This window comes from Salvia miltiorrhiza, chromosome 3 (assembly GCF_028751815.1).
Source record: "Salvia miltiorrhiza cultivar Shanhuang (shh) chromosome 3, IMPLAD_Smil_shh, whole genome shotgun sequence".
NCBI classification, from domain to species: Eukaryota; Viridiplantae; Streptophyta; class Magnoliopsida; order Lamiales; family Lamiaceae; genus Salvia; species Salvia miltiorrhiza.
In genome coordinates, this window is record NC_080389.1 from 50,584,878 (window position 1) to 50,605,711 (window position 20,834).

The 20,834-nt window shown below is 32.9% G+C and overlaps 2 protein-coding genes and 1 non-coding gene across 4 annotated transcripts; 2 read left to right on the forward strand and 1 right to left on the reverse strand.

The window, feature by feature from the left end:
- Positions 1 to 4,545: 4,545 nt before the first annotated feature.
- LOC131014169 (zinc finger protein 10-like) lies at positions 4,546 to 5,253 on the forward strand. Its single transcript, XM_057942056.1, has one exon. The coding sequence runs from the start codon at positions 4,769 to 4,771 to the stop codon at positions 5,090 to 5,092; it is 324 nt and encodes a 107-aa protein (XP_057798039.1). The 5' UTR covers positions 4,546 to 4,768; the 3' UTR covers positions 5,093 to 5,253.
- Positions 5,254 to 7,062: 1,809 nt separating this feature from the next.
- On the forward strand, positions 7,063 to 7,133 carry TRNAG-GCC (transfer RNA glycine (anticodon GCC)). Its single transcript has one exon. It is a non-coding gene; the product is annotated as a tRNA-Gly (tRNA).
- A 627-nt stretch (positions 7,134 to 7,760) lies between these two features.
- On the reverse strand, positions 7,761 to 14,854 carry LOC131014170 (uncharacterized). 2 transcript variants are annotated; one of them, XM_057942059.1, is made up of 9 exons: positions 14,497 to 14,854; positions 13,516 to 13,744; positions 11,787 to 11,904; positions 11,469 to 11,536; positions 10,153 to 10,225; positions 9,454 to 9,566; positions 9,272 to 9,373; positions 8,424 to 8,523; positions 7,761 to 8,177 (listed from the first exon to the last, which is right to left on the reverse strand). In XM_057942059.1, the coding sequence occupies exons 3-9, from the start codon at positions 11,868 to 11,870 to the stop codon at positions 8,001 to 8,003; spliced, it is 717 nt and encodes a 238-aa protein (XP_057798042.1). In that variant the 5' UTR covers positions 11,871 to 11,904; positions 13,516 to 13,744; positions 14,497 to 14,854; the 3' UTR covers positions 7,761 to 8,000. The 2 variants fall into 2 exon arrangements, with proteins under 2 accessions (XP_057798042.1, XP_057798041.1); XM_057942058.1 differs by having other exon boundaries at positions 13,516 to 14,102.
- Positions 14,855 to 20,834: the final 5,980 nt, after the last annotated feature.

A 20,834-nucleotide genomic window follows, 5' to 3' on the forward strand; every position in this document is an offset into this window, starting at 1 on the left:
GAAGTTTCCAATTGTCTTTTCATGTATTATTATTTTTACATTGATTTTTATGTAATTAAAAATGATAGTCTTAAATATATTTTAGTAGTAATATAATTGGTATAACAATTGTATAATAAAATATTTTTAAAACTCATTTATTTTAGAGATTATACAAAAATGTCTTCGAGAATATGTTACAATAAAACTTTAACAACATATGTAATCCCGTGCATCGCACGGGTAAAACACTAGTTCAGGTGAACTTCAGTCCTTCATTCTTCAGTCTTCAAGACTTCAGTTCTTCGGATCATCAGTCGTCAAGACTTCAGTACTTTGGTCTTCAGTCCTTGCGACTTCAGTTTACAGTACTTCAGTGCTTTGGTCTTCAGTCTATACTAGAAAAATTAACTCCAACAGTTGAGTTCAAAAGAAATTGTAGTATAGTACAAATTAAATTTAAGAGTTTTGGAGTCATCAAAACTAAGGGTAGAATATTTCTTCTTATTTCCCAACAATATCCCAACATTTAATACTTTTATCTGAACTATTATAATATTGTTTAAACTATAATATTTGGGTACTCAACTTTGAACAATATAACAAAACTGTTTGAGGTCGAAATTTCAGGACTTTGGAAGCCGATGTCTTACACTGACGAGTAATAATCCTAAATTTACAAAGCATAAATTAGTAATGTTTTAAATAACGAAAGGTAGCTCAATTAATAAAACATTTCTTTTCAATAATCATTATGCCGAGGGTCCAAATATTGATCAGCCGGGGAAAATGGAAATTTATTATTAATCTATATATTATATAAAAGATCAGTACAACGGTACGGTAACTTTTTACCGCCAAATTTTCTCTCTCCCATTATTCTCTCCCTATTTAACTAAATACCGTCATTCTCTCTCTCTCTCTATTTCTTTAAGTGTTTTCAATTTTTTTTTCTTTTCTTCATTTTTTTTACTTTTATAATTATTATTTTTTCTAATATTTATACAGTTTGATTAATTAAAAAATTCATTACACGTATCAAATTAAATACCATGACAATAGCTTTAATTTGATTTATAATACATAAAAAAATAAATTTAAAATAAAAAGTATTCAAATTAAATTTTTTAAAATTAATCTCTTTCTCTCTCTTATTTTATAAAGGAAGTTAGTTTATCATTATATTTTTTTGTTATTTGCATAAAATATTATTTGAAATCATGAAAATTATGTACATTTTATTATGCAAGGCTGCAATTATTTTTATTACTCTTTTCTTTCGAGATTTTATTTTATAGTAATATATAAAAGAGAAGTTTTCTCCCTTAATTTTTTCCATCCATTTTTTTCTCTTTTATTTTTGTAATTTTAATTTTATTCTAAACATTGTCAAATTTAATTTATAAAAAAATATTCAATGTGCATCTTAAGTTTAAGTTCGTCAGAAGATCTTTAATATGATATAAAAATTATAAAAAATGAATTTAAAATGAATAGGTTATTAATATTTTAAAATATTTTATTTTCTTTTTCTTTGTAAAATTTTACAATTTTTTATTTATGTTTGTGTAAGAAAATATTTATTTATTATTATTATGAGAAATACTCTATAATAATAATGTGTAATATTAATTTTATTATCAAATAATTTAAAATAATTTAATAATTTTAATTATCATATCACTTTATACATAATTGAAAATTACGTTTTCAAATTCGGAATTGTATTGAGTAATTAGTATTTTATTTTAAAATCATATTTTGCATTTATTATATTTATTTATTTAAATATATCATTATTATATTTATTTATTTAAATATATCATTTAATTTCGATTTCGCCGTGCATCGCACGGATGGTCGTACTAGTGTTCTTTAAAAACAGAAAAAAAATAGCAATACCTATATAGACATTTGACCAAGTTTTCCATATTTGTAAAATTCGACTTAAGACATTTTTGCTATCTTAAAAAAAGTGTTAAATGTAGAGATGTTTTTGTTTGCGTAAATTAAAAGAAATGGCGTCCCTATTCATTTAAATTTTTTTTAGAGCCGGCGTCCCTATTTAATATAAGGAGAGGATTGTGTGGTTTAATATTCAAGTAATTTCAAATATTGCACAAATATATACGTCCGATATGTCAAAATACTCATATGATCAATTGGTTGTATAGAGTAACCTCATTGCTAACTATCGGAAGTCAAAACCTACCATCATATTTAATAAACTTAATAATCTAATTTAAACCATATATATAACTCAACACGATCTTGAATCTACGCCTAATAACACGAGCTATGAAAATTCTAAAGTATTGTACTTAGAGAAGTTTTACAGTTGAAAGTTTATAAAAAAATAAACTCTTAAGTACAAAATAATACTCCCTCCGTCCCTGAAATGGCTTCCTCTTTGGGGACGGCACGGGTTTTAATAAAAAGTTGTAAAGTGTATTGATAGTGGAGAAAAAATGATATAATTATTATTGAAAGTTGTGAAAAGTGTTATAATTAGTATTGGGAGTGGTGAAAAGTGAAAAGTAAGAATAAATAAAGTATTATTAGTGGTGGGGTAGGTTTCCAAAAATGGAAAGAAAGAAAGAGGAAGTTATTTGTGGGACGTCCCAAAATGGAAAAAGATGAAGTTATTTTAGGGACGGAGGGAGTATAAATATATATATAATGGCATGTTCATCAGCTAACGGTATAATGTATATGCCATTTTATATATGGAGTTAATTAATTGATTTAACCTTGTGTAGTAGGTGAAATGGGGTTTTCAATAAACTGTTTTGCCATAACCTACCCGACAACCATGATAAAATTAATTGGATTGATTTGATGCATCTAAGATCATACCTTACTCGATCAAATCTATATATTTGATCTGTTTCTATTTATTATCCCATGCATGTAGTAAGATTGATCGATTCTTAAACTTTTTTTTTATAACCAATAAATAGTATTTCAATATCACGTTCCTTTCACAAACAAATAGTATCACGGCCGCATTTTAATTTTATAGTAAAATCAATATCAATAATTTTTTAGCATTAAAATGTGATGTTATTTTAGCGATAAAACGCCCTCATAAAGTGTCAAATTTGTTATAAATAAAAAGATATATGGACGTATATACTATTGATATATTTTGAAAATCTCACCATGGATCCATCCAACCATATGCATATTCGTGTTTAACTATATGTATATATTATTTCAACATATTTTTTTAATCACATAATCTCGCGCTAGCAATATTGCCCAGTTGCGCCCCCAGGGCGGGAACACGCCCACATTGGGTGCTGGTGTCAGAATATGCATATTTATGTCCAATTTTATGAATGTTAAAAACACATCATAAAAACTTAAAGATTATGAAAAACTCTAAACCATCAAATTTTCAAGGGAGAATAGTAATCACTCTTGCTTTTTGTGCCTAAAGGCTTCTGCCATATGTTACATTTCTATGTGTCTATATATACAAATAAAATGTATGGTCCAAATTCGGTATTATATACTCTCTCAATTTGTCTACGATATCGTTTCCACTTTGTTGACGGCACGAATTTTGAGTAAGTGGTGGACAGTAATTGATCGTAGTTGGTATTGTTGTGATTGGAGTTTGTGGATTCTAATACTTTCAATGGAAGTGAAAATGATATTGTGGACAGACCAAAATGACAAAAGTGGAAACAATATTGTAGATGAGGAAGTATTACATGAGGTTTGAGTTCTATATGATCTCATTTCATATGTATGTATGTATATGTATACATATATATAGAAAAATCAGAAACATTGAACATGTTAGTTATAATACTGTTGAACGTACAAATAATTTGTTGAACTTTTGGGGGCTGGGGGTTCGATGGTTGTTCATGTTCAACAAAATTCTGCGTTGAATGTTGAACAAACGAACGTTGACCATTAGATTGGATAAGATCAACGGTTGAGATTTTGTCTCCTTTCTCTGCCTACATTTGCGTTTCTATAGAACTTTGCCCTATATATATATGAAAGCGCTCCAATGAGATGAGACCCTCTATTTTTAGTGAGATCTTAGATACGATCTTGTGCATGTATTTATTTTATCAATTTTATGGCTGATATTGTACCTAGAGAATGAATTTTTTTTCTCAGAGTTCGAAGCCTGGAGGGAACGAAATATTTTAAATTTCGTTATTCATCAGTACATACTACATTGTTACTATCTTGTTCATCAGTATATATATCTTATTCATTGAAAAATAAAGTTCTCGTATCAATGAAATTATAGTAACATTAAAGCATGATCAAATATAAAATTGGCGGCTTCAAAATAACGGCGAAGTGCCGGACAATGGTTCATAGCAAAAGAAACAAACACCAAAAAATTGAGAGAGAGAGAGAGAGAGAGAGAGATTAAATAATAGAATTAAATAATGTGTGCGCTGTGACTGATTTATAATGAATAAATTTGCAATCATTTAAAAAAAAAGAATAAATTTGGAAAAAGAAAAAAAGAAAAAAAAAAGAAAAAAGAATGCAAGTAGATTATACGGCCGGCCTTATTCCCTCAAGAAAGAAGAGTCTATTCATTAGCATTCAAAACATTAGACCGTCTCTCAGATTATTACCTAATCAAACCCTTATATTGTCATCTTCCCTTTTCTCCTTCATTTTCTTTTCTTCTTACACACACACACACACACACACACACACATATATATATATATATAATCATCGATCCTAGGTAGCTAGCTAGATCTGTCCTGATATATATAGGAGTAGTAGTAACTAGTAATTATATATGGATCGTGAAGAATCGATGGAAGAAGTGTTGGATCATGATTTGGGGGTGGGGAGATCGTACGAGTGCGTCTTCTGCAAGAGGGGTTTCAACACTGCACAAGCCCTAGGCGGCCACATGAACATCCACAGAAAAGACAGAGCCAGGAACAAGCCGCCTAATTCCTCCAACTCCAGATCATTCCCTCCTCCTGCTGACCACCGCCGCCGCCACCAGCTCTCCGATCCGCTCCCTGATTGGAGGATGAGGCTCAGCATGGTGGAAGACCACCATCCAAGGCCCAACGACTTGGATTTGGAGCTTCGACTTGGCTATCATTCTTGATCTCTCTCATCACCCTTCTAATAAACCAATATTGTAACTCACTTTGCTGGTAAGACCCTACCTAATCTTCGTTTTTTTTGGGGGGGATATATATTACTATATCTAACCCTAATTCTGTATATTAGGGTTTTCTATATTACTCTTCGATTTCAACTTGTTAATTTTGTTCTTATTATTCATACATGTTGAATATGTGGTAAGTGTAAAATTTGTTGAAGACGTGTATTTCATAATTTGTGTGTGTAGCTTGGCTCATAAGCCGGCTATTGGCTTCAATCACTATTCACCACATACTCTAATTATTATCTATTTATTTGATGAATATGTTCATTCAAGAACTAGTTATCAAACTAAAGCTGTAAATAATTTCTCAATTTTTTTTTAGGAATAAATCTCAATTTTATGACATGCATGTATTTATTAGTACCAATGTATATATGCTCTATCTTTTATGTAAACATTGGTAATTAATCTATACTTTAGCATTATAAAAATAAGGTAGCTTCTTAATTAAGGATCTCTATTTCAAATGGCATCTGAACTGATCATATCAATATTGTCTTTCTAATATGTGAACTTATCCAATAAATCTTCATACTACATAGTACGATCAATTAATGTAGATATATAATGTATTTGGGGAAATCACTATTACAAAGGCGGATCCGAGATGCAGGTAATTTTACTGTCATGCAAATATATATTTTACTGCGTTAATTTGTGTATTCATTTCGAAATGGGATCAACTGATTCTGCAATTCAAAAGTGACTGAAAAATTAAATAGAATTGTTATATAATGCTAAAATGAGGAGGGTACGTAATTTGTTGAATTCATGATCCACATAATAAATTGGCAGCATATATGATACGCAAATCCTTAAATCGGCTGGCTATATGATTATTAATTTTTTGTTCTTTATTGTTTCCAAAGTTGTTTTTGCATGTATACTGGATTCCAAAAAAAAAAAAAAATTGTTTTTGAACACTATTTTTATAGTTGTGTTTTTTTCATTCTATATTAATAAATTTATAAAATCTAATCTCAATATTCTCTCCATCTTTTTCATACGTGCTATTGATGAATTTATTGAAGGAACATGCATCCAAAAAAAGTATAGTCGGTCACCAATCAAGAGTCATAAATTGCCAAGTTGGGGCTTTTTAGGCGTATAACCTACCAATATTATTTCGACTATACTATATGTTTTCGGTATTAGTTAATGCATCATCCAGTGTAACGGTAAATCTTATTTTTGGCCCCTGAATTTAATATTTGTATTAATCTCCCATGGCGTTGCATTGGGGCTTTGAATGATTAACCTTTTGTATTAACCTTTTGCATTGGAGTATTATTAATTGCAGTCATACCCCAAAAAACTAATATTGCAGTCGATCGTAAGTTTATTACGTTTTACTCTCTCCTATTCAAATTATAAGTCTTCCTCAGTTTGGCACACATATTAATAAATAAAAAACTACCTAAATTAACCTTAGTTAATGATAATTGCCTTTAATTGTACAATTATTATCTTATTGAAAAAGAAAAAGAAAATAAAAACACTAATTAATAAAGGGTTGAACCCATGTTTTCATTATTTGGGAATCAATATTATACTTTGAACAATTAATGAGGGGTTGAAGAGAGGGGCAATTTTGATACCGAAAGCCAAAAGGACAATTAATTATAATACAAAGAATTAAGAACAGCAGTATGACTAATAATTTCAATTGGAGGGACTATTTAGCAATCAGACATTTATTACAACCTAATGAAAACTTTTCAAGAGTTGTATCCATGATCTTACTAGAGATCGAAGCCTAATAAATAAAGACAGTATTTTATATAATCAACACTTAACTAAATCGTAAAATAAACTATGGTTCAGCAAAAGAATGTATAATATTAATCATTTATAAAGTATACAGATTATACGACAACTATATTAAATATTAAGAAATGTATCAATTGGCACCAGTGGTCTAGTGGTAGAATAGTACCCTGCCACGGTACAGACCCGGGTTCGATTCCCGGCTGGTGCATTTCATTTTTAATATTTATTTTATCTTCTTTCACTTTATCTTAAATCCCTAAAATATAACTTTTTTCTCTCTAAAATATATATATATATATATATAACTTTCGTTCTTCTTTTTCTTACATCTGAAATTATTATTATTATTATTAAATTGTGGCTGTAACATTTAGTAGTTGTCGTTTAGGTGTTTGTAGGTTAGTAGAGATGGGAGAGTCGTTGGAGAAGTCCAGTCTTCCATTTTTAATTTAATTCCAATTTTAGGGACATGAAAGTGACTCCATTCTTGGCCCTAAATTATTCCCCTCTACAAAGCAAAACAACAAACAAACACTCCAAACAACCTCATTCTTCTAATCATAAACAAATATTCATTTACAATACAACATCTCTAACGCATTCGAGTCTTACACAACTTATTGAGAAATCTTTAAACAAAGTCTTTGTATAAAACCGTTTCACATTAAACAGGTCAAGATTTGGACCCAAATTCATATTTTAGTAACATTTTCATTTTGTTTGGATCCAAATCTTTAACCCCAAAACTTGTTCTATACTGAAACCAAATCACCTGTAGTTTTCTTCGAGATGCAGACTTCGTATCAAGCCATTAATAAGTAGAACACCCAAGATGTAATAATAAACTAATAAACTTCTTTTCAACAATGTGTTTAAGAAAATCTTGTGAATCATCTCAACCACGAATAGTTCTGTCTAGCAATATTGCTTGGATTCTCATTCTAAACTTTGTTCTTTATTTTCTCTTTAAACCTATGCACATGATTTTGATGCCAAACGCCACTCAAGAATGAAAAAGTTTTAACATATAACATGAATTATATTCTACAGCTGCCCCAAAAGGTATTCCTAAATCCTAAGTAACACGAATTAGTAGCACAACCATGACAAATATGCATGTCATGGCGAAGATCAGCAACCATGTAAAGCACGTTGTTTTCAGACTCTGCGAATAAACCTCCATCGCACGAGAGTTTGCGTGCCCAGTGCTCGCCAAGCTGTGCTCAACCGCTGTCTCAGTTGAGTCAAGTATCTACACAGACAAGATCCCAGTTGTTAGATGTCGACTGTGTTCCTCTAAATGGGTCTTGTGCTTTACTCTACCACGACATGTGTGTGTGTGTGTATCAGTCTTGTTGAAGTGAATCTTAATATAGGGCATAGCAATAAGCAGAAATAAAACCTACAACTCTATAATAATTGTAGAAGGTGCAGGATACTGTCCCATAAACCAATTCCAAACTGCTTTAAGTTAACGAGCAATCAAAATTTCGCTCACCTTTTCGGTATTTTTTATGGATTGACTCATCATAAGGCTACTCTCTTTGAGTTGTCGTGCCAAACCAACCATTTCATCCGTCAAGTCTTCTTGTAGTTGTCTGTAGAGAAAAACACACAATCATAATGTGGGAATATCTGCATAAACATGGAGGACGAAAGAAAAAAAGATCACATATGCAATTCAGAAAGGTCATGCAAAAGCCTGATTATACCTTTAATTTCAAGATGCACTTATGTCAATAACACATTCAGACCAACAGTTTTCTCTTGTTTTCTTTTTCTTTGATAGGTTTAGTTTACAACCATATTCTGCAAGAAGACTAGAAGTGATAAAAGTGATATCGACTTCTAAGCTATGTAAAATATGTTACAAGTTTGGGGGCTCATATTTCTTCAGACGTTACATAGAACATGTTTTAGAAATTCCAAAATAAGATGTTAGGACTTTACAGGCGATCAAGCAGTTTCTCTAAGAAGTGAGAAAGTCTCAACTTATTCATAAAATAGGATCTTGTTATCAATGTGATAGATCTAAATACCAAATTATCATCACCAACATCTAAAAAGTTCAATGATCATTAGTTAACTAAAAACAATGCTACAAGTTTCTAAAATAGTAAAATGTAACATCTTATGATTCTATGGCCATCTCATAAGAACATTTGTATAACGTTCTTCATATACTAACTTATCAAATATAAGCTCATTCAAGGTGAAAAATACATGCAGTAGAATAATCACTATGTGACTGGGTGAATATAAGCTTCTTCAGAATATCATTTCAAGTTATTGCATAGGTAAAAAAATTATCATCAACTAACTCTGAAATAGTGAAAATTATGCCACCTGTGTTTCTCAATATGAGCATGTGCTGCAGCATCCAGTTTGACAGACTTCGCATTATTACTGTCTTCGTTAGTACTGGGGGATCTATCTCCCGATGGGGGCCTGCATCAACTAAAAGTCAAAATTAAAAAATTTAGGTAACAAATAATGTAATAAGACAGCATAACCATCATTTTACATACAAAAATCTCCTTCTCAGCCCTCTGGGAGACTGAATACTTTCTCCGTCAGATGTGGTAGGGGATTCTCTGACCTTGGTTTCAAAGGACGGCTCCTGATGAACTTGAGTAATGGACTGAAATTTGTCAAAGAAAAGGATAATTTTAGAGAAGATTGCTGATAGCTTGAAAGTTCAAAACTTAATTAGAGTGATCAGTCTAAATATGGAAACCGACTTTATTTCCTAGTTTATTCGAGGCAATCATACAACTGCCACATAACAAAAGCATAAAATTTATTGAATTCTTGGCAATGTGGAAGGTAGAGAAAATAGCCTCAATCAAAATGGAATCACTAAGAAAGAGAACCAAATTCAACTTTCTAGTTGCCATGTTTTTGTTGGAATAGCAACATCGAAGTGGTAAATTGTTGACAGTTTGAAGTAGTAAATTAATGGCAATCAAACTTCAAGAAACCATACATAAGCAATAAAGGATTAAACTAAACAAGTTGATAACGTCAGGAAAAACAGACAAACATATCCTGCAGAGAATACAGAATAATAGTCTGTGCAAGTCAGGTTCATCTAAGTTATGTTTTGAGTACCATGAGATATATTCTACTCTAAATATTTTTTTTCATCTGAATTTACTGGTTGAGAAGTCAAATAGTTTTTTATAGACTAGTTTTCAACAAGCATGCAGCTAAAATCTCAAACCCACCTCAGTGACATCTAATTTAGCTGCTACAGCTTCAATTTTCTCAGAATATTCATTTAACTGAGCTTTTGAAGCCCTGAAAAAAAGAGTGGCACAATCAAATAGAAAACATATAACAGTTCCTGGATAGCATCTATATATATTTTATCACTATAAGGTATGAAAAAAAAGTAATACAGAGCTTACACAAGAAATTGACTTCAAAGTTGACAAGGAAATGATTATGGAAACACCAACTCTATTCATCAAATTATGTATGAGCTCTTCTAAAAGAAGTATAATTGTATGGAGGGTTTCATTTAAACTGTTAATACATCAGTTAGGCTGCGTTTACTTTGATGGATAAATTTATCCATGGAAAAGGATGGATAACACAAATTTATGCCTTTAAATGTCTCCCCTTCCTTTTCAAACATTTGACACAAAAGAGATGCTCACCATTTTTCCTTCCTTATTTTCACTTCAAGGATGGATAATATTATCACACCAAAAATGGAAGGATAATATTATCCATCTTTGAAGTGAAAATAAGGAAGGAAAAATGGTGAGCATCTCTTTTGTGTCAAATATTGGAAAAGGAAGAAGACATTTAAAGGCATAAATTTGTGTTATCCATCCTTTTCCATGGATAAATTTATCCATCAAAGTAAACGCAGCCTTAATGGTTTGGCTTTTATTCAAATAATGGCAACAAAATAATCAAATATAGAAATTCAAAGTTGCTTTTGAGGCGTGAGGAGGACAATTAGAAATTCAAAGCAGCACACAGAAGCATCATACTTAAAATGTAATGCCAGGCAAGAAGTGATGCAAACCACCTTATTAATGTTTAGCAGTCTACAATAAGAATGAACTTTGTAGAGGGAGTCCAACAATGAACGGGATTTATTCAAACTGCCAGCCATAAATTAGTTGAAAGGATCGGCTTTATTATGCCTGATAGAATTCAATCAATCAAGAGACTCTTCTTCTTGAGTAGCTTGTGAGGTATGATGGGCTAAGCAAAAGACAGTCACTTTAAAGAGAAAACTCCATATATAACCACCTTCATAAAGCATAAGATGATACTATCATAAGTAGCCTATCAATCAAATAACACCATTTGATTCCTACATCACAAACTCTGAATGCTTATAAATAAGTAGGTAAGCTATCATAAACCTAATGGGAACATCAACACTAATGATGTTCTGTACAAATGCTTCATTGCAATTTCACCATGTTCTTCATATATGAAGAACCAAATCAATAATCAGATGCCACAATGACATTTTATAGAGTTTGCCGAATTGGAAGTTACATGCATGAATTAGACAAACCTTGGCAAACCTTCAGGAGTCCTCTCTTCAGCCAATTGCTCCAGTTGCTCTCTTAAAGTGGCCACATACTAAATATTACAATCACAAACAAAACAATGAATTTCTTATTTTTCAATAAATAAGAAAAAATTCAAACCAAATCCAATTGACAGTAAATCAGGTAATCAAAAAATACACTAGATGGTCAAAAATAGCTTGAAGAATCAAGAACTATATTCTCACTAAACTGTCCCTACATTAATCAACAAAAGATATAAATATATGCTTGACTGGAAATGATGAACATAATGTATGAGTGAATAATTATGAAGATCATACATGTATAAGCTTTCCCTGATTTTGTTGCTGCGGAGCTGCTGCAAGTAACCTTCTCAAATTCACTTCAGTTTTGCTCAAGCCCATCACGAATCCAAAGCATGTATAGTTAAAAGACCAACTGAGATAAACAGCAGGATAATAGCTGATTATTAAAAGGTAAATTACTAAAATCAATCAGTCTGTACAAAATTATTATGGTAGATGAACATCCATCACAGACTTGGAGGATTAGTCATTGACTTTAAAATCAAGTCATAAGTTTACTAGTCAAATTAAACTTCAAGTTTACCAGGAACAGAACATGTAAACATCAAATTCCAATAGTTAGATTTTGTTTCGACATGATCATGATTAAATCATAACTAGTGTTTGTTATGGATAAGAAAGTTCACTACAAGTAATGCACTTTAGAATTCCATAAATAAGGTTAAGTAATTTAATGAGTTCCAACAGTATTAAGTTAGATTTTAATGAGGAAATTATTAAAAATAGTAATTAGCATCTAGCAAAATCAAACAGTGCAGTTAAAAAGTTATGTAGCTAATATGCAAATCCCTAATTTTTACCCAACCCACAAAGTATGCACCGAAAAAAGGAGAAAAGTAAAAGTTTTAAGGCCTTGATTACTTTTCCCCTATTCCTTCAGTCACATAAAGATTTCTGAGAACCCATTGTGGCTTTTTTTCACTTGTTGTATTCAGAGTCTGAATACAACTAGGGCGGAGCATTTGGGCAGTTCGGTCCCAAACTGAACTGAACCGAAAAAACCGAAAACTGAATTTTGCTAAATGCTAAAAATCTAAACAGAACTGAATCGGTTTCAATTTTTGGTTTGGGCTAAACCAAATTCTTCTTTTGCAGCTTCTTGCGCCTGGAGCCAAATGTAAATAACACTTCCACCGTCCACGAAGATAATACAACAATTGCCTTATTTGGCATCCACAAAGAGTTTACTACATTCCTTTTTAGGACATGACCACACACTCTCTCCTTATATTTCAACCTTACAAACACCTCTTATTTACCAAAAAACCACCCCTAACCCACACTCAATTCAACAACAACCACTCATTTCTATGGTGGAACCCTTTATCCTCTAAACACACATCCACCAACTACTTTATTAACACATGTGCTGAACCCAATTCTTTGTGGACAGAGGGAGTAACAATTCGATGCCAGAATTTTACATAATTCAATTCATTTGAGCTACAACAAGCTCTTATCTCCTATTTGATAGTCTAATCTATATATATATATATATATATATATATATATATATATATATATATATTATATATTAAAGCCAAGTGCAGCCATGTTTTGGAATCTGCTCTGTTTGAGCTTGAAGAAAGAAGCTCCCGTTTCATTTTTTAGAAAAAGATTAGCTGATCAAATTTTGTATATAGAATCAACTCAAATATATTCTGACATTTACTTTCAAAGATGATGAGCACATCTTTTACCAATGCAGAACATTCCATCCTTATTGTGTTAAAACAGTTCTAAAGACAAACCTAAATTTAAAGTGCAATGCATATATCTACCTGAATATCTATGCTTCCACATATCATAGTAGCTCTTATCTATATATCTATAAAAGCCAACGTTCATCATTCATTGAAGGAAAGTTTATTCTAGAAAGAGTAACAAGTTTGCCCCAAATTACAGCGGAAAAAATTAATCAAAAATCAAACTCTTAAAACATACAAATAGCCTGCCGGCTTACCTTAAATACCGGAAATTGGGCTTTGGAAACTGCTGCTTCTGCGGAGTCAGAGGACGGAGATGCCGAGGCCGAAGGAGGCGGGGCGGGGCGACAGGGAAGGCTAGGAGAGGGAGGCACAGTCGCGCACTGCTGGTTGCAGAGCTGGGACGGAGCGGGGGTAGTGAGAGAGAAATTGGATAGAGAGATGAGAGTGGTCGTAGTGGTGGTCGACGGCGAAGAGACGCCGGATCTTAGGAATCGAGAGAACCGGTGAGTGAGAGACGGAGAGATGCAGGATAGAAAAGAAAAAGTAAAAGAGAAAAAGAAGAAAAAGAAGTTAATTGCATACACGAACTTTGTCTAAAGTTTCAACAATCATTCAAGAACATCCTACAATCTAAAGTTTCAACAATCATTCAAGAACAAAAAATACACAATAATTCATTTAAAACTAAACAATCCAAAATAAATAAGAACATCATAATCCATTTAAAACCAAACAATCCAAAATAAGAAAGAACATAATAATCCTAATATTGAAACGATCAATTTCTGTAATCCTCAAAGATGTCTTTCATGTTACAGCTACTTTCAACATCATCGACATCCTACATAAATTAAGAACAAGAAATGATGAGAAATAAAACTTTTTTTTTTTAGGGCAATGAGAAATAAAACTTATTTCAATTGTAAAAAATGTAAAATGCTTATTATTCACCATCTTCGATATTTAGGTATAAAACAAGCTAAAATTTCAATAAACTGCCACTATGCCACATAACAATATTAATCCAATATAGAATTTCAATATGTAATCGAAATATCCAATAACAAGGCTTCGGACTTCGGTAGTTCGGTAGCTCCAATAATCAATATATGTAATCCAATAATAATCCAAGGAAAACAATACTAATCCATATTTCATGCGAATCATGCCAATACAGATCGAAGTATAGCTTTAAACATATTCTGTAAATAAATTGTTTGAAGTCCAAGGTTTACCTGCTGCAGCGGCCGGAGTTGGCGACTTGGCGCAGCGAGCGGCGGTGGGCTGGAGAAGAACACAGCGTTGGAGGGGCCGAGGTGGGCGCCGGACCGCTGAGAAGCTGCTCACCGTGAGGATTGGGGACTGGGCAGAGACCGCGGAGAGGAGCCGAGAGGGGTTTCAGGTGGGGACTGGGGAGTGGCCGAGAGGGAATTCGGGTGGGGAGTGGCCGAGCCGCCGAGACCGGAGGTGGACGGCCGGAAGCCGCTCAATCAGTGTCGGAGAGTCGGAGACTCCGATCTGCAGAGTGGAGTGGAGTGGCGCTGGGGGGTGGGCCGAGAAGTTGGAATTCAATTTGAATTGTGAAGTTAGGCTTTTAGGTTTAGATTAGGGTTGGATAAAAAATAAAAATATGTATATATCTAAATATCCGGGTCCAAATTCGGATCTGGGTTTTCTATCAATTACTCCAGATCCGGATCCGATATTTTAGAGAGTGATCCAGATTCGCCGGGTCCAAATTTTACAAGGCCCAAATTCGGAAAAAATGGTCTGGATCTGCGGATCTGGACCGGATCTTGGATCCATTGCCATCCCTACCCATGATCTTTAAAAATTTTATTTTTTATCAAATAATTTGACATTTGTTTAATTATTTCATGATTTTTTTTTATAATCAAAAAAATGATATAACAGTGATATGAATTTAATTTTAAACGTAACACTGACGTAGAATATATATGAATTTTAAATTATAATATTATCATATAATATTAAATCATACTAAAAAAAGTTCTAATTTCTTTTAATTTCTCATTTTTATCCAGCAAAAGGAAATCAAAGATTGCTTTTGGCGCTTAAAAAAACGATAGCTTTCCTTTCCACCACCTCTGTTGAAGGGTTCCTCATCATATCAGTGTGGAAGTCTTTGTGTCGAGGTCTTCTAAATCAGTAGCGCCGATTACTTCGTGTTTACAGTCTTTCAAACCAGTATGTTGATTGATGGCGCCAATGCTTCATCCATTGGTGGCACTGATTGTTGAAACGATGATTTTTATGTTTAAACTGAAACGCATCTTTTAATTTATCGGAATGACGTGTGCTGGCGAGCCACATCAGCGCCACGTCGATTTCGATTTGAGGGTAAAAAAAACGTGAGAAAATTGGACAAATGTCAAAGTATTTGATAAAAAATGAAAATTTTAAAGATTGTGGGAAAAATTATATGTCAAAGTATCGAAATATTAAAGTTCATAATATTATATGCAATTAACCCAAAAAAAAAAATTAACGGGTTATACATTGGGCCTGCTTATTTAATTAGTTGGGCTTATTCTTTTGTGATGAGCCTTTATTCCTTTATTCTCTTTTAACCAATTGAATGAATGGGCTTATTTGTATTGAGCTTATTTATATAAATTTTTAATAAAATTATGGCTCTTAAAAAGATAAAGAGGTTTTGAGAAATTTGAGATTAAAAAACAAATTACGTTTATTTTTAATTTTGATGAAGAATATAGTTACAAATAATTTAAATTTTAGAATTAAAGAAAGAGAGAATGAAGGTTGTTGGTGGAGAAAAATAAATGTAGTGTGAATAAAATAAAGTTTATATAGTTAGAAAAAATATTGAGAAAAACAAAAATATGTAGAAAGAGATAAATATTTTTTTATTATCATTTTGTCAAATTTCAAATCCATAAAGAACAATAAAAAATGCTAAACCAATAGGTTTTTTAAGCAAATTAATACGAGTATTCTGATTCCATATTTAACTTAAACTATTACTACTAGCTATTAGTCTATTTAAGCATGCATGTGTTTTAGTACTAACTATCACTGACATTGACGAGAATGCACTCCACTGATTGATTTCATGCCTTCAGCTTTTACAGTTAGAAGGACTCTTTGCTCCACTATGGTGCGCTGGATCCCCCCAAATTATTTATGGGTGAAGCTGAATACTAATGAGTCTTATGATTCTGAGATGCAGCATGGAGCCGGTGGCAGCTTGGTTCGTGATCACACAGGGGCTCTTATTATTGTTTTTTGCTCCCCTTGCACTGTTTCCTCCAATTTCGAGGTGGAGTTATTTGCCTTTCTCGAGGGGCTGAGATTGGCTATCACTTTTTCTGATCATATCTGGGTCGAGTTGGATGCTGCAGCGATTGTGCTGCTCATGTCAGCGGGACATCAAGGTCATGCTAGTAACCGCCATACTGTTGCCTTGATTCGGCTGCTCCAACTGAATCGGCAGGTCCATTTTACTCACATCCATCGGGAGGAAAACCGGCCTGCTGACTTATGGCGTGTCGAGGGCACTAGGCTCAAGTGTTATCTACTTTCGACTGTCTCTCTGCTCCTAGGCATTTTATTGCTCTTATTAGGATGGACCACCTTGGTTATCCTAATTTCAAATTTCATTTCCATGATGATAGATAGTCTATTTAGGTTTATTTCTTTTTTGATGTTGGTTGCTTTGCCTTCTCGGTGGAGTCTTTGTTTGGCTAGTCCTTTGGTTGCTCGTACGTACCATGTTGCCATTCTTTCCCTTGTTATTTCCGTTGGGTGTTGTCACTTTTGGACAACATCATGTATGAGATACTGGTTGATTGTTTATATACATGTTGGGGGTCGGCCTAACCCCTCACCTTTCGGGTGGTTTGAAAAAAAACAAAATATATATATATATATATATGTATATAAATTATTTTTGAAAAAATATACTCCATCCGTCCCACGAATCTTGAGTCACTTTCCTTTTTTGGTAAAAAAATTCCCCCTTATTCACCTTTTTTCATTTTTTCACTTTTTCATCTACCACACTTAACACACTATATATCATTTTCTTAATTCCCGTGCCGAAAAGAATTGACTCATGATTCGCGGGACGGAGGGAGTATATAAGTTAGTTTATTTTGAATTGGTACAATGTATATATTTTTTAAAAAATTATGATGCTGATCTCGAATATATAAATATATTCTTAATTAATTTTTTCTATTTTTTCTTAATTTATGACCCCTTTCTCCACTCACTAAATAAACATCACGAGTTTTCTTAAAACCCGTATCACCCTGCCTTATGACATCTTTTTTAGGACATGGGAAGTAATAAATTTGTTGGGATTATAATTGATATACAATCATAATGGTTGATTAATGTCCCCAAGGGGACACCAAGCGGTGCGAACTCCTGTCTGTAAACTGTGAGGTCTAGCGTTCAAACCTCACCGCTCCCCCCTCCCCCAAGTCAAAAAAATAAAATAAAATTGGTTGATTAATCTTAAATTCAAATGTTTTACATATGTTAATTAAATATTCAAGAAAGAATAAACAAACAAACAAACAAATAAATATCTTAATTAAAGTTTACTTTTAATCAAATCTGATCAATATAAATATTTTAATATATATATATATATATATATATTTATAGCGTAAGGCTAAAATAAGTACACTTATTAAGATATAAAATAAGAATAATTTACATCCCTTAGATCATCAAGATCTACGGTTGATTCATCATCATGTTAGATGAATTCATGGTCTTGAGTTTGAATCACAAAGGTGTCAAAAAATTATTTTTCGCAATTCATATCTTTATACAGTGAATTCATACGTGTTCTACATAAAATTTATACATTTTTCCTAGTTCTTATTTCTTATTTTAAGAGGTGCTCTCACGGTAGTCCTTCCCTTATATATATATATATATATATATATATATATAGGGTGTGGTTCTAGAGAGAACTACATTATTTGTGAGAACGAGAGAACCATCAAATCTAATGCATTCACTGTAAAAATTAATGCATCCGCTGTTAAAATTAATGCACTAAAAAAAATAAAAAAAAATACTCCCTTCAGGATTCGAACCCAGGATATGCATTCATCCAACAAGATGATGCATCCACCGTAGATCTTGATGATCGAATGGCTGAAAATGGTTCTCCGGTCTTCTTTTATTTATGGTTCTTTCCTGAACCTCTCCCTATATATATATATATATATATATATATATATATATATATATATATATAGGGTTAGCTTCTATAGCAAAGCCCCCCTTATAGTTAGAAGTGAGAAGAATTGTAAGCCATTGATTTGGTTTCAATCAACGATCCAGATCTACTGTAATTATCGGTTTTATTAATTTAATTAAGCTCTGAAAAATTGGTTTATACGTATAAAGGTTAAAAATGTCAAATAGATTTCTTCCGTTATATGGTATATCCCAATCAAATCCCGGTTTTCTCTAGCCTTCGTTGAATATGGGTATTGAAAAAGATTCAACGAACTTCAAACAGAAGACTTTTCAGAAGGGTTTGTTTACGCATTATTCTTTCATCTTCCCATCTTGTTAGCCTCCTATCAAAATGGATCGGCGGAAAAAAAAAAAAAAAAAAAAAAAGGTACTGATTCCAGTGAGATGATTAATCGAACTTGGTTCAATAAACTGAATCAATAAGTTTGTTGTAGATTGTTATGTTGCTCGCTGAGTGGTTTTTCGGTCGTCGTTTTGTGATGGTGTTCGGCCATGGAGGCTCTCGGCTTAGCCGTCTGTGTGCGTGGAAGAATGGACTACACGATGGTGGTTTCCCGGCTCTCTGTCACAGTAGGGAGAGAGAGAAACAGAGGCCGTAAATCGGCCAGTTGCTACATCGGGAATACGACGTTGGTTGTCGAATGATGTTGCGGCCGTTGGTTGGGGAGATGGAGAGAGTATTTCGACTTTTCGATTCGTGATAGTGGTAGCCTGAAGATGAAAGAACGGCTACGTGTTGACGGCTCACGGTCTAGTGGCCGGTCGACGCAGAAACGAGCTGGCAAAGGGAGCCCACTTAAGCTCCTGTCCGATAATTAGTCATTACAGCATAAAATAAGTTGAATAAAAACTCATTAAAGTTCATTACAGTAATGAATAAGTTCAACAAAATATGAACCAGGTTCGACGAGACTAGAATATAAATAGTTATTTCGAATATAAATCAATTAGCCCTTAGGATTATTGTTTTATGATACAACGTTCAATAAATTGCACCATTAAGTTCGTTACAGATTGTTATGTTGCTCGCCGAGTGGTTTTTCGATTGTCTTTTCACAATGGTGTTCGTCCATGGAGGCTCTCGGCTTAGCCGTCTGTGTGCGTGGAAGAATAGACTACACAATGGTGAATTTTTGGCTCTCCGCTACAGTGGGGAGAGAGAGAAACAGAGGCCATAAAACGGCCGGTTGCTACATCGGGAATACGACGTTGGTTGCCGAAGGATGTTGCGGCCGTTGGTTAGGGAGATGGAGATAGTATTTCGGCTTTTCGATTTGTGATAGTGGTAGCCTGAAGATGAAGGAACGACTACGTGTTGACGACTCACGGCCTAGTGGCCGATCGGCCCAGCCACTAGGCCACTTAAGCTCCTCTTCGATTAGTCATTGTAGCATAAAATAAGTTGAATAAAGAACCATTAAAGTTCATTACAATAATGGATAAGTTCAACAAAATATGAACCATGTTCGACGAGACTGGAATATAAAACTGGCAAAAATAAAGTCAGAAGTAAAATATGGATAAGTGCAAACACTGAATTTGCATAAGTATAATTTCTATGTTCATGGAAGATATTGTCGGTAATAAATTAATAACAACACGTCAAGTAAAATGCGCCCAATAAGAAGAAGATTATGATTGCGTGATTATAGGTATTCGACGATTTATAAAAAATGGTGGTTTACAATTGTAACCTTGCGATTAAAATGAAAGCATAATATAGAATTCAATCTGGTGCGTCGGATGTTGTAAATTGAAAGGACAAGATTACTTCTCTTTTCTCAATTACACACACACACACACACATATAGAGGAGGGCTACAGTGAAAACACTTCTTAAAATATAAATATAAACATTTTTTAATGTACAAATTTTATCCAACAGGGTTACGAATTCATCCAACATGGTTACGAATTGTGAAAAAAAAAAATTTGCTACCTTTGGGATTCGAACCCAGGACCACGAATTCATCCAACAAGGTTACGAATCAACCGTACGAATCTTGATCTCGGAGGGGACTACTTTTGAATACTTACTCGAAAAATACACTGAAGGAACTGATAAACGAAATAACTCTAAGTACTCCTATTCTAAACCATCACAGTATTCAGGCGATCAATATAGGAAGAAGATTTAATCAAAACTAAATTGCAAGCAATAGCAAATAAAATTCAGGTAAATAAAAATCTAATAATAAAAACGACTGATCCTAGGGTAGTAGATTCATTAACAAAATTCACACAATTAACCTATTAATCCTATTAACCAGTTTAATCCAGCTATGATGAGAGATCACTTAATTAATCA

What these genes read in the sequence shown, in the direction of transcription:
- LOC131014169 (XM_057942056.1), top strand. Translation starts at nt 4,769, where the DNA reads ATGGATCGTGAAGAATCGATGGAAGAAGTGTTGGATCATGATTTGGGG.
- LOC131014170 (XM_057942059.1), bottom strand. Translation starts at nt 11,870, where the DNA reads ATGGGCTTGAGCAAAACTGAAGTGAATTTGAGAAGGTTACTTGCAGCA. An exon ending in CTAAATTAGATGTCACTGAG is followed by an intron (nt 9,567 to 10,152) that starts GTGGGTTTGAGA and finishes GACAAATTTCAG; the next exon opens with TCCATTACTCAAGTTCATCA. An exon ending in GCTCATATTGAGAAACACAG is followed by an intron (nt 8,524 to 9,271) that starts GTGGCATAATTT and finishes TTTTCTCTACAG; the next exon opens with ACAACTACAAGAAGACTTGA.